Consider the following 13,175-nt stretch of genomic DNA (forward strand, 5'->3'; position numbering starts at 1 on the left):
TACTGCATTGAGTCTGTTGTAGGTTGTTGCAATTTTAATCTTTCCAATTGCACAAGTGCATTGTGGAAATCCCAAGAGCCTTGTACTGAATTCTGAAAACAAATGCCATCTTTTAAAAGAATATAAGAGCTTATTTAATAGAAGAACTAGCTTAAATGATTAGGCAGCTCAAGGGCAAAAAATAAAGTGATAGACAGACATTTAAAATTCTGTGATAGGATTTTCTGATTTTATAGCTGTTTGAATTTAACTTTCACAGAGTAAATTTCTATGAATATTTAAAAATCACAGGCTTGCAACTTAGTTGCTTGCTTGCTATGCAGTTAATGCATTTACTATTAAACATTCTCTTGCATGTGCTAATGTTACTTAAAAGGTGGTTGTTTTTTTTCCCTCAACATCTTTCACTGTGGTTTATTTGCTCTGTGATCCTCATCCTTTTTGTCTTCTTTCTAGCACACTAGTGTTGAGAACACAACTTCGCTCCAGCCCTCAACAACCTTTTCAGCTGCTTCAACCTCAGCCACTAGCACCACATCATCGGTTGTCAGCATGGCAAGCAGTATGAACACTACAAACAGCCTTGGCCTGAGCGTTACCAGTGTGTCTATACCAGCTGCTACCACACGGGCAGCTCCTTTAGTGTCTTCAGGTTCGCAGTATTAACAGATCACATGGATAGACAGAAGACTTCATTCTGCAGGGCTGTCAGTCAAGCATCTCACCAGCAATAACTACTATGCTAAGAAATCCACACTCTTTGACTAGCATTTTCAGCATGCTTTATTTGCTGACTTATAAAATAAAGTTGCTTGCTTTTGTGTTTTTCAAATTTGCTAGGGTATGATGTGGCATTTATATAGCCCATTCTATCCTCAGAGAGCTTTATAAATAGACATGAGCAATTTCGACTTGCAGTTTCGAACTAGGAGATTTACCTGGTTTGTATTCCAGGTTGTAATTAGCTCTTGACTGTGAGTTCACATTAGCTTTAATTTCAGACTTCTCTGTGACTTGAATTCATTAGACAGTATCAAAATACATTGTAGTGGATTGATTATCATATGTCAAAACCCTGCTGCCGCATATATGGAGGAAAGAAGTATCTCATGGATGTCTGGGTTTTTCTACAGCAATAACCATATTGAAAAAAGGGTCTATTGACAGAGAAACTGGGGAGGCTTCCTGTACTTAAGTAGAAGCAATACTCAATGTCTCTGGTGCTTCTGTGGTCAACTTAACTTGCTAAAGGAAAACTCTGTGGAGGGAAGTGAACAATTTTAAGTATTAAAATCAAAATTATACATGAGAATTTCTCATTTCCCATTCTCGCTGTAAATGGAGCATCTGACTGACTAAAGTGCCTTCTTTTACCCTCTGCTTCATGGAGGCAACTGAAACTGTCTCAGTCTTCTCTTTGCTTTTCTCAGCTGTTACAAGTCCCTCACAAAAAGTACACTGGCAGCATTTAATGCTTACCAGTCCATTGCTGGCAGCAAAAGGGGAACATACTGACAGCAGAAAATAAAAGAATTTACGTTCAGATCAAGAACATTGCCTAAATTCTTATCTTCAGGAGAGACCTTAAGGATTGTGGGAACTTCTGTCCTGTAGTTCTGCCTAGCTGAACGACAAAATTGGACCATTCTCTGATGGGACTGTTTTAAGTCTAAAGTAGTTGTGCTTTTCCTTCCTTGATGTGTGGATGTGAGGCGATTTCATAAAATGGCATTAAATTCTTGTGTTGTTCTGCTCTTTAAAAGCTACGCTAGTGCAGCTCCAGGGCTTGCGAGCTATCTTGTTTTCAGTGCTGAAGCCTTTTCTTTTCTGAAGGTCTTCTTTAAGTGTCTGTATTTTGGTTCTACAGGCAAAGCTCCCCCCAACCTGCCCCAGGGTATACCACCCTTGTTACATAACCAGTATATTGTGGGACCTGGAGGACTTCTACCTGCCTACCCAGTAAGCAATTTAATTGTACTTGTCCTTAAACCTTGATGCAAGTGGGCCCTCCAGACCTGCTGCTGTCTATGCCAAGGCATTTTGAATTATGAAAATGTTGAAGAAATATGAAATATATGTATTGGTGTTCACTGATATTAATAGGAAACTTCAGAATTGTTTGTACAGACCTAGCTGAGCTACATTAGAGTCACAAAACATTTCAGTCTCCACTTTACTCTGTTTGCATGGAAGTTCTACAGTGCTCTGTCATTGCACAATGCAACATACAGCCCTACACCTTTAACTGAGGCTGAATCTAGATCAAACTGTTTAAAGCCCTGAATTCATCAATGTCAGAAAAAAGTGTTACAATGATGTTGTATTTTTATCTGTCTTCAAGCAGATTTATGGTTATGATGATCTCCAGATGCTTCAATCCAGGCTGCCAATGGTAAGTAAATAGCTTGAGTTTGTTTCATTATAAACAAGTGATCTTTAGTGTTGATCATCTGTACAACACAGAGTACAGAGTACTCTACAATACAAATTACTTCATATAATGTTGATTAAGAGCTTATCCGTGTGTTTCATGTTCTGTTTTTTTAATATCCAGAATGATTTTACCTGATGTTGTAGACTGATATAAAGCGATTGTTCCATTTGTCCATCTGCGTATGGAATACAGAAGCATAGTCTGTGCTTTGACTAGAATTCTTCTAACTGTATTGAAGCAACAGTGTAAAATCTCATCAGTTCTAATTGAAATCTGAGTATGAACTTCTCCTAGCAAGGGGTGGCATAGTAAACAAATAGACATCTGTAATGGCATAGTATACACGTTGATAAACATTGTGTGCATGTTAAAGATTGTGAAGACTATTAGCATCTGGCATATTTGCAGTATGCACTATGGCAACAAACCCATGAGCAGCAAGTGGGAAGGTCTGAAAAAGTTTGTTTTAACTGAATCCAGAATAAAAAGGACATATGAGTGAAACTCATATTCCAGGCAGTTAGACTCATAAGGATCCTTAGCCTAGAATGTGAAAAGGTGAGGAGTTGTTACATGTCACCCTGAAAACTGAAGTGAAGATGGTAGCATGTAACTCAGAAAAGTAAAAGGATGAAGCAGTGCACTATATGCATAAAGATAAAAAAATGAGCAGTGCACTGCAGTGATCTGAAGAGGAAAGGTATTACTGAGTGAATGTTTTGGCCAAGTTCAAGGAAGTGCCAGGTCTTCCACGTGGAATCTGGAGGTTAGCCAGTTGGAGTACAAGGATGTCCCAGAAAAATACTGAAAATCAAAGGAAGGGTAGGCATACAGGATAGTGCTGTGGTTAAGAGAAAAGAAAGACAGAAAGCAGTTGAGAAAGAAATGGTTTCAAAAAACCCAGTCTGACAGCTGAATTGAGATGGAAGAAAAAAAATGTGGATAATAACTGATAATTAATGGTATGTTGGAAGAAAAATGTATTGCCAGAAGAGAAGATAAATGAAGCCAAAAACAGAGGTAACAGGTAATGTTAAAAAGGGTGAATATTTCCTGTAATGAGAAAAAGAAAAGCCATGGAAAAAATACTAATATTTAGCTGCAAAAGAAGCTTCATAGCTGTCACAGAACTATGGTGGAAAACTGGCTGTTTTGTTGTTGGGAAGTTGTTCAGTGGAAGATTTTAAATTGAGGTCTGATGTAACTGACATTCAATGATTTGGAGATCAGTGATGAAGGTTTCTGAAAACCATTTTTATTTTCTAGTAAAACTTTTTTGAAACTCAGAAAAGTTGCAGAGTGAGTGGATGACTCCATGTTGAGATAAAGGGAAAGACCTAGCTAAATGAAGACGTGGCAACCTGATACCAGTTCTGGGAAGAAGTTACCAGATAGCTAGGAAAATAGAGCAAATATATCATGGAGAGTGAGGTGGGAGGTATTAAATGAGAGATCATGCAATGAAATAGGGTAATAAGAGCTGTAGTATTAAAGCAAGGACAACCCTGTGGAAGTAAAATAAATAAATAAATTAAAAAAAAAAAATGATTTGATGAATGTGAAGGCAACAGGCAACAGACACAAGCAAGAACATGCTTGGATAAAAATAATTTTAAAAAAAAACCTACCAGTAATGAAAGCTGTGCTGCAGAAAGTGCTAGAAGTAGATTTATGATTCTAGAATAGATGCTCTCTTTACAAAAGAGAACTTTGGTGACATGTTTCTGGTGACTTGAATTCATGTAAGACAGTAAACAAAAAGTCTTGGAAATTTGGGAAGGTGTGGCACACTGCAGGTAAAAAATGTGAGACAAGAGAGCAAACAATAATTGGCCTGGGCTTAGGAGTGTGCACAGAACAGGTGAGCAGGAGGTGCAAGAGCTGTGGGCTTTGAAAGGTTGCGGTCAGTGTGGGCACCTTGTGCTACTGTAATGCAAAGATGTATGCTTCTGCAAGCCCATCTCTGGGCCTCTGGCTGCTGTTATTGATAGGGGGGAGCATGCTTATGTCCTGCTTCATCCTTATTTTTCCATGGACATTTGTGTCAGAAAGATGGTGTAGCTTACTTTCACCTATAAAGGCAGAAGATAATGTCAGAGGAGATGAAAATGGGAATTGGTACTTCAAGCTTCAGTTCTTGAAAAGTGGTAAAGGAGTTAGACGAATTGAGCATCAGGGAATAAATGTGGTTGCAGGATAGGCTGCTGCAACTCCTGAATGATTTCTTCAGTCTTCAGGCTGGCTAATTCTCAAGTTTGTGTGTTCAGAAAGAGACTGTTCTTTGGGGTTGCTTGGTTGATAAGTAGTGGAGCTACGTATGTCACAGCTGTGGGAGCTAGTCTCTGAGGTTCCTTTTGAGTCAGGGCAGCACTGACACTAGTACAAAGTAAGCTGCCCTGGCTGCAAGTTTTGGGTTGGTGCGGAGAATAAGACTTGTGCTAGGAATGTATAAGGGGCACACCTGCCTGACCATTTCATTGCTATGCCTGTTGAACATGTGACTTGAATAAAATGAATGTCCAAACATTTTAGGAAAAATGTCCAAATTTATATGCACAACAGTTAACAAAGTAAGAAGATAGAGATGAGTACTCAGTGAATGTGTAGGATCTTTGGCATATCTACTCAGTGCCTTGGCATATTCTTAGCAAGTTAATGGCAGACAGGAGATGTGGATTGGCCTGAAACGTATGGAAGAATGTCCATCCTTGCAGGAGCCTGTGCATAGACAAGAATCTGGGGATCTCCTGAGGCCTTTGTGGAGGGGGGTGAGTGGGTGGGTGGGTGGGTGAGTACACGACATAGGGAGGTTTATTCCCTCCTGTGATGCTTTATTGATTCTGATTGCAAAACTACTGACAAATGTCTTTAAAAAAGGTTTTTAATTTCTGTCCTATAAATACTTAACAGATGAAAAATATGATGCAAACAAATAGATTCAGTTAAATAAGAAGGTGATGAGTAGCCATGGCCAAAGGGTTTTTGGCAGCTGTTAGCAGTGTCTCTGTATGGTGAGTAAAGGGGAGAGTTGAGGTATGCTCATGTTAGTGGAGCTGCTGTTGGTGTATGGCTGTGTCAGACAACAGGTGTTGTGGTAAAGGTGTGGGGTAGAGGTAGTGTGTGATGAGGCTTGAACTGAGTATTTGTTTGTAGTTTTCACTTCTGGCTGCTGATTATTAGTAAAATGGCCTTATGTAGGTTGCCCCTAAAAAGTACTTGTGGTTGAGCAAAAGAAGATGCTAAAAGCATTATTTTAATTATTTATTTTTACAAGAAGTGAACTTTAGTCTGCTATTAAGATAAATAAATAGAGAAGTAATTGCATAAATAGTTGAATAAATAGATAACTAGGAAGAGGGTGGGAGGTGTGCTTGGGGCTAGGTGCGCGTGTTGCCCCCGAGGTCGTGGATGTGCAGGAACCAGGTGCGAGCTCGTAGGCGGACGTGGTCCCAGGCGCAGGCGCTGTAATCGTTGTCGTGGAGGAAGGTGTGGAGGCAGCTGAAGTGTTTGTTGATGGTGAGGTGAAGGTTGCGAGGCCATCGCGTGCGGGAGCGCGTGTCGCTGCGCGCCAAGCAGTGCTCGAGGTGCTGGGTGTACCACTGGATGTGGTTGAGGAGGCTTTGGCGTTGGCTGTCGACCCAGTGGGCTGGAGTGCTGGGTCCGCTGAGTATTTTGAAGAGGTGCTGGAGGATGTCGTGGGTGGTTTTGTCGGCTTGCCGGGCGTTGCTGGTGTCCAGGATGGTGTCGTTGAAGGAGCATGGCGCGCTGTGCTGTGGGCACGGCTGGGGTGGGCTGGGAGCCATGTCCCGGAGGAGCTGGAGGCTGTCGCGAGAGAAGGTGGCATCCTGGGGGCGAAGGTGGTTGCAGGCGGTGGCGGCGAGAGCTTTCACAAGGAGCGTGAGCAGCAGGATGCTGTAGCCCGGTGGGTGCTGTGGGCTTGCAGGCACAGCCATGGTGGGACTCTGGTTGTGGTGGGCAGGAGCCTGGTGGGGCTGGGTGGTGGCAGTGGTGTGTGTGCTGCCGCGGTGCCGGCTTTATGTGGTGTGTCATCTTTCCCTTCGTCGCTTTCCTGTTGCCGAGAGATTTTGTCTGTGGCTTTCACTTTTGGCTGTTGGTTTCATGTGGTTTGCAAGGAAGTGTGTTTGTGGGGTTGGTGCTGTGTTATTGGCTTGTATTGCGTCTGTGCTGTGGATGTGTTCTTTAGTTTTTTACTTCCTCTAAAAGTTCTGGTGTTTTTCTTCTTCCACTGAGATTTCCAGTCCTGCTCAAGTGTCTTTTTTGATGTTACGTAATAACATTGTTTGTAAGTTTTGTGTATTCAGTTTTTTGTCATGATTCTGTATCAGTGCATCATTTCTTATTACATTTTGTACTACTTTGGTTTGATACATTTTTCATCAATTCTGAGCTCTCCTATGCAACCTGTCATTCAACAAGTTGGCTTTTTTGTTTGGTTTTTAATATTTTGACTGATGGAGATCTCTTTGTATTTACTCTTCCCTTTCTTTTAATTTTAAAGATATCTGAATGGAAATCTTCTCTGAGCTCTGGTACCTTGAAAGCTGTAGAACCATGCAAATTTCATGACAGTTGTCTTTATGTGCTGTGTTGAATGGGGGATGAGAAGAGCAGTTATGTTGTGAACAATTTCATGTTCTCAGTTTTCTTGCGGTGTGAATTGAATGTTTGCTTTGTAGTTGTCTTATAGTATTGGAACTTCTCTGTCTCTCTATTTCTGTGTTTTTAATGAATCAGAGCAGCTTTTCATGTTTTGAAATTTTTGCACAGTGTTTTATTGTGGAAGAGCTCTTTCCTGAGAGTTTTTATTGCAATCTGGTACTAAGGGTAGTTTTGCCAGAGTTTTCTGAACACCTTGTTAAGTGACACTTCTGTCTGTCTGCAAAGATGGACATCCTTCAACCTTCCTGATCCCTCCTTGGATGTTGAATTGCATTCCTGGTAAATACAATAATTTTATCACTTTAGTTGATCACAAGTACAGAAAATTTGAAATTCAAGTTAGAATATCCTGCATTTCTCTTGTCTTCTGCTGTTATCTTCTGAGGAGGTATGGGTCTCTTCATCTGCCTTGGCAAATGGAATCATTAAGGTCCCATGTGTGTAGAATCACAGAATCGTTTGAGTTGGATGGGACCCTTAAAGGTCTTGTAAACCATCTTCCCCGCAGGTAACCGGGGACATCTACAGCTAGATCAGATTGCTCAGAGCCTGGTTCAACCTGACCTTGAATGTCACCAGGGATGTGACAGCCACATCTCTGGGCACGCTGTCCCATGCTGTGATGCTGAGTATTTTAGAATCATAGCAGGTTGGAGAAGACCTCCAAGATCTTCCAGTCATCATTGGGTGTTGAGACATTTGGATGAGGCTGTGTGAGGAGCTCAACATTTCATCTCCCATGTGAGTACATCCATGTGTTAAAAGCAGGCATGAGCATATACACCTGACATCCACCTGTCACCAATGTTTCCCGTAAACAACATCCCCCAGTACAACATCTAAACATTTCCTGAAAACCTCCAGGATTGCTAGTCCACCACCTCCCTGAGCAAACCCATTACAGCGCCTGACCACTTTATCAGAGAAGTATTTCCTAATGTCCAACCCGAATCTCCCCTGGTGTAACTTGAGACCATTCCCTCTAGTCCTATCACTAGTTAAATAGGGGAAGAGGCCAACCTCCACCTCACCACAGCTTTCTGTCAAGTAGGTGTAGAGAGTGATAGTCACTTCGGAGCCTCCACTTCTCCAAACTGAACAAGGTCAGCTCCCTCAACTGCTTCTCATAAGACTTATGCTTCAGACCCCTTACCAGCTTCACTGCCCTTCTCTGAACATGCTCCAGGGTCTTGACTTTCTTGTGGTGAGGTGTCCATAACTGAACGAGTGCTCAAGGGGTGGCCTTACAAGGGCTGTGTACAGAGGGATGATCACTTCCCTGTTCCTGCTGATGACATAATTTCTGAATCAAGCCAGGATACCATTGGCAGTCTTGGCCACCTGGGCACACTGCTGGCTAATGTTCAGCTGAGTGTTGACCAATACCCGCAGATCTGTTTCCTCTACACAGTCTTCCAGTCACTCTGCCCCAGGCCTGTAGCGTTGCCTGAGGTGGTTGGGGCTGAAGTGCAGACAGCCTCCCTAATGCTCTGAGTAATAAATGCTGCTCCTCTTCGCGTTGCTGTCAGTCTGTCTCCTCACTGTCTCTCAGGGCAAAGACTTCCTCCCTCTGTTCCAAACAAGTTTGGGCTGTGTTGTGCGCCAGGCATGGTGGCAGAATGGGCTATGCTGTAGTCCGGCTCAGCCCTTGATATAGAGACAGTGGGTTGGGCTCAGTCATGTCTGTCTCCCTGTTGCTGTGGCCCTTGGCTTGAGGAGGGCAGAGCAAATAGTGCAGGGCGGACCCAGCTCAAGCTGTGGCTGGTTTATCTCACTGAGTGGCCATTGCTGTTGAATGGGGACAATCATTGGGTGTTGAGACATTTAGATGAGGCTGTGTGAGGAGCTCAACATTTCATCTCCCATGTGAGTACATCCATGTATTAGAAGCAGGCATGAGCATAAACACAAACATGATCCCAGGTGCAAGCACTGTACTAGTCCTGCATGAGGAAGCTGTGGATAGATCTGAAGTATTTGTTGATGCTGAAGTGAAAATGGCAGGGGCCCTGAGACTGGAAGCAGATACTGTTGTCAGCCAAGCAATGCTTAAAGTGATGCAAGAACATATCAGTGAGGATGAGTAGTTCTTGACACGGATTGTCAATACACTGGGTTGGAGTGTTGGTGCTGCTGAAGAAATAGAAGTGGTGCTGAAGGGTACATAGAAAAGAAAATATGGCACTCAGGGTGTTAATCGGTAGGATAATGGTTGATACAGTAGAGATAAAAGAGATCTGGAAAAGCACTGAAATCTGGAAAAGGCTGCGATGGAATAAAAGAACTATCCTGGAGGAGAATGCTCTGCAGGAAGAGTATCACCAGACAATAGCCTTGGCTCTGTGCAGCACTGCTTAGCAGCAAGAATAGGCGTTGGTGTGTTAGCAGCGTTGTTTTTCTCCTAGAACCAAAACACTGGTGCTGGGTCCGCTGAGTATTTTGAAGAGGTGCTGGAGGATGTCGTGGGTGGTTTTGTCGGCTTGCCGGGCGTTGCTGGTGTCCAGGATGGTGTCGTTGAAGGAGCATGGCGCGCTGTGCTGTGGGCACGGCTGGGGTGGGCTGGGAGCCATGTCCCGGAGGAGCTGGAGGCTGTCGCGAGAGAAGGTGGCATCCTGGGGGCGAAGGTGGTTGCAGGCGGTGGCGGCGAGAGCTTTCACAAGGAGCGTGAGCAGCAGGATGCTGTAGCCCGGTGGGTGCTGTGGGCTTGCAGGCACAGCCATGGTGGGACTCTGGTTGTGGTGGGCAGGAGCCTGGTGGGGCTGGGTGGTGGCAGTGGTGTGTGTGCTGCCGCGGTGCCGGCTTTATGTGGTGTGTCATCTTTCCCTTCGTCGCTTTCCTGTTGCCGAGAGATTCTGTCTGTGGCTTTCACTTTTGGCTGCTGGTTTTTGTGGTCTGGGAGCAAATGGCTTGGGTGTGCGTGGGGCTGTTGGTGGAGATCCTGGTCCGGCGGTGTGTTTTGGGTGGCTGGCTGCAAGGGTTGGAAGGGGGATGTGAAAGTGGTGGGGCGGAATCTTCTGGGTCAGCTGTTCTGCAGATATCTGTTTTCATCCTTTCCCTTAGGGCTGCAGCGAGAGCTCTGGTGTATCCTTCATTGAAATCCCTCTTCCTGTTCAACTCTGCTTTTCTTACGTAAGGCCTTAATGCCGTAATGGGTCTTGGCCTTTCGACTTGAGATGTGTGCTGCCCGTGGCTTGCTTTCTGTGCTTGTTTCTTAGAAAGCACTGCAAAGTGAAGCGCGTTGGAAGAACCTTGGGTAGTTTCCGGCGGCGTGAGGAACTCTGGGTTGGCTGTTGTAGTGGTCGGAGTAGGCAGCGCCGCCTGCATTGGAGGCTGCTGAGAATATGTAGGAAAGGCTTGTGCTTGAGGAGGAACGAGAAAGGGAAGCGATGCTTCCGAGCGGGTACTGCGGCTGTGGTGGTCCTCGGGCGCCGCGTCTCCTTCCTCCGTCGTCTCTTCTTTTCCTTGCTTCGTGTGGCATCCGGTGAGAAGGAGGAAATGGGCCAGCAGGCGGATAGTTGTAAGGCAAGGATCTTACGTTGCGGAGGCCAAAGGTTTGTCTGAGTGTCCAGGAGGAGTCCACAAGCCTTATGGAGGCGAGCCCGCTGATGTAGTTATTAAGCCCCTGTTGAGGATGAGGAGACTTGAGGAGATGATAGAATGAGAGGGTGGTTTGGTTTGGAAGGGACCTCAAGTGCCGTCCGCTTCCAAGCAACCCCCTTTCCGTGGGCAGCGCCGCCTTCCACTAGAGCGGGTTGCCCAACGCCCCCTCCAGCCTGACGTTAGAGGCTTCCGGTGTTGGGGCGTCCTGAGTTTGTGTGGGTGACCTTTTCCTGTGCCCCACCGCCCCTCAGAGGACAAAGTCTCTTGCTAACGTCCAGTGTGAGCCTCCTCTCTTTTAGTTGCGAGCCGTTGCCCCCTGTCCTGCCATTGCAGTCCGCGTTTATGGGGCCCACTGCAGGTGTCCCGTAGGCCCCCTTTGTGTCACGGAATGGCTTGGGTTGGAAGGGGCCTCGGAGGTCACGTCGTTCCCACTCACTGCTGAGGGCGCGGTTGCCAACCGCAAGACTCAAGCCGTAGAGCAAGCTTCCCAGTGCTGCATCCAGCCTGGCCTGGAACACCTCCGGTACTGGGGGATATTCAGAATCTCTCTGGGCATCGTGTGCCAGTGCCTCACGTCCGTCTTCCCCTGGCGTCTGATCTTAAACTCTTTTATTTTAAAGCCGTGTCCTATTGCTATCTTCCCGTGTGAAAAGTTGATTTTCCTCCTGTTTATAACGTCCCTGTAAGTACTGGCAGGCTGCAACGTGGTCACCCTGGTGCTTTGTCTTCTGCGGACCGCACAGGCACAGTTCCGTCAGCTTGTCTTTGCAGGAGTAGCGCTCCAGCCCTCTGATGGTCCCTGTGGCCCTGCGCTGGCCTCTCACCAAAATCTCGCCAGCTTTCCTGAGCTGGGGCCCCAGACCTGGAGGCATTACTCCAGCTGGGGTGTCACGAGGGCAGAGCAGAGCGGGGGTGGGGGACAGTCGCCTCCCTCTCCCTGCTGGCCACTCCTCTTGGTGCAGACCAGTACGCGGTCGGCCTTGGGGGCTGCAGGTGCAAACTGCTAGCTCATGTTAAGTTTTTTGTCTACCAGGACCCCTACATCCTTCTTGGCAGGGCTGCCCTCAAGGAGTTGTTCTCCCATGCTGCCTGCGTATCTTGGCGTTGTCCCCGCCCAAGTACAGCGCCTTGCACTTGACTTTGTTGAACGTCCTTGGGTTTACATGGGCCCAGGTGGGTTTGAATTTGTCAAAGTCCCTTTGGATGGCATCCCTTCCTTCTGCCGTATCAGCTGCCGCGCTCAGCTTGATGCGCGAAGCCTGCAAACTAGCTGAGGGTGCAGTGGATCCCATCACCTGTGTTGCTGTTGAAGGTGTTGAAGAGCAGTGGCCCCAAGACGCACCTTGGGGGACACCACTTGTGTCCGGCCTCCACCCTGGCGTAGAGCCTTGATCGCAGCCCTCGGGCCGCGAGCGTGCAACCAATTCCTCATCCACCGAATAGCTGCACCTTTTGAACCCCCGTCTCCGCAATTTATGACGTGGGTGAGGTGCAAACCTTGCAGGAATTCCTTACCGATGGCATCGGTTGCCTTCTCTTTGGGCACCGATGCAGTCGCTCCATCGCAGGAGGCCACTGGGATAGCCAGGCACTAGCACTATAGGTGTGCCCCCGTTGAAGCCGTGCGGGCAGTCTCGGATCACCTGCTGGTCCCTCTGTTTTCCTGGCACTTCTGCTCGGTGATCTTCGTAGGCCTAGAGGCGAGGCTGTCCGGCCAGGATCTCCCCGCGTCTTCCTGCCTGCCTTTTTAAAGACGGGGATTGATGTTTCCCTTCTTGCAGTCACCGGGGACTTTGCCTGACAGCCGTGACTTTTTTGGTTGGACGGAGAGCTGCTTTGCAACCAGTTGAGGAGCGGAAGGACGAGCGAGTTGATCTGCCACCCTCCTCAAAACTCCTTCCGCTTGATGTCGTATGGTAGGGAATACCCCTTTGGGCCAGTTGGAGTCGGCTGTCCTAATTCTGCTCCCCCTCAGCTCCTTGGGCCTTTTGCTGAGAATGGCCTTGGCTCTGTGCAGCACCGCTTAGCAGCAAGAGTAGGCGTTGGTGTGTTAGCAGCGTTGTTTTTCTCCTAGAACCAAAACACCGCATCGTATCAGGCGCTCTGAAGAAAACAGTTCTAGTCCGAGCCTGTGAAACTAAGACACAGCGGTACTGAAATCCATGCTGTGCCAGCGTTCTCCAGCCCGAGGTGAGGCGGAGTGGTTGCCAAGAAGGTGCCCCGTCATGGTGGAGTAAGATGACTGTAGCTTCCCGTGTCTTAGCTCTGCTGTCTCCTTCCTTCTCCCTACCTTTGTCTGCTCTGCTTCCCCTAAGAAGCTGAAGCTTGTGGGTTTCTCTGTGTGGGGTGATGTTTGACAGGATTTGCGTGAAGAGTGAAGTACTGCAGTGATACGCCGCCTTTGCGTTCTTGCTCACCGTACTCAAGGCTCGAGTTAACTGTAGGGCTACTTTTGCCCGTC

General features: G+C 46.5%; 1 protein-coding gene and 1 pseudogene across 3 annotated transcripts in view; one reads left to right on the forward strand and one right to left on the reverse strand.

Moving 5' to 3' along the window:
- UBAP2 (ubiquitin associated protein 2) overlaps positions 1–13,175 on the forward strand; it is a gene marked incomplete at its 5' end in the record, with an annotated part of 202,718 nt that overhangs the window by 46,446 nt on the left and 143,097 nt on the right. For both annotated transcript variants that reach the window (XM_079548845.1, XM_079548844.1), the window contains 3 exons: positions 457–652; positions 1,868–1,959; positions 2,345–2,392. In XM_079548845.1, coding sequence (XP_079404971.1) covers positions 457–652; positions 1,868–1,959; positions 2,345–2,392 — 336 coding nt within the window. The remainder of the gene's footprint in view (positions 1–456; positions 653–1,867; positions 1,960–2,344; positions 2,393–13,175) is intronic.
- Positions 5,812–6,387, reverse strand: LOC306957398 (interferon pseudogene; annotated as a pseudogene). The gene has a single exon. The product of its transcript is annotated as an interferon pseudogene (transcript).

Source organism: Tetrao urogallus (genome assembly GCF_951394365.1).
Source record: "Tetrao urogallus genome assembly, chromosome: Z".
Classification (NCBI taxonomy): domain Eukaryota; kingdom Metazoa; phylum Chordata; class Aves; order Galliformes; family Phasianidae; genus Tetrao; species Tetrao urogallus.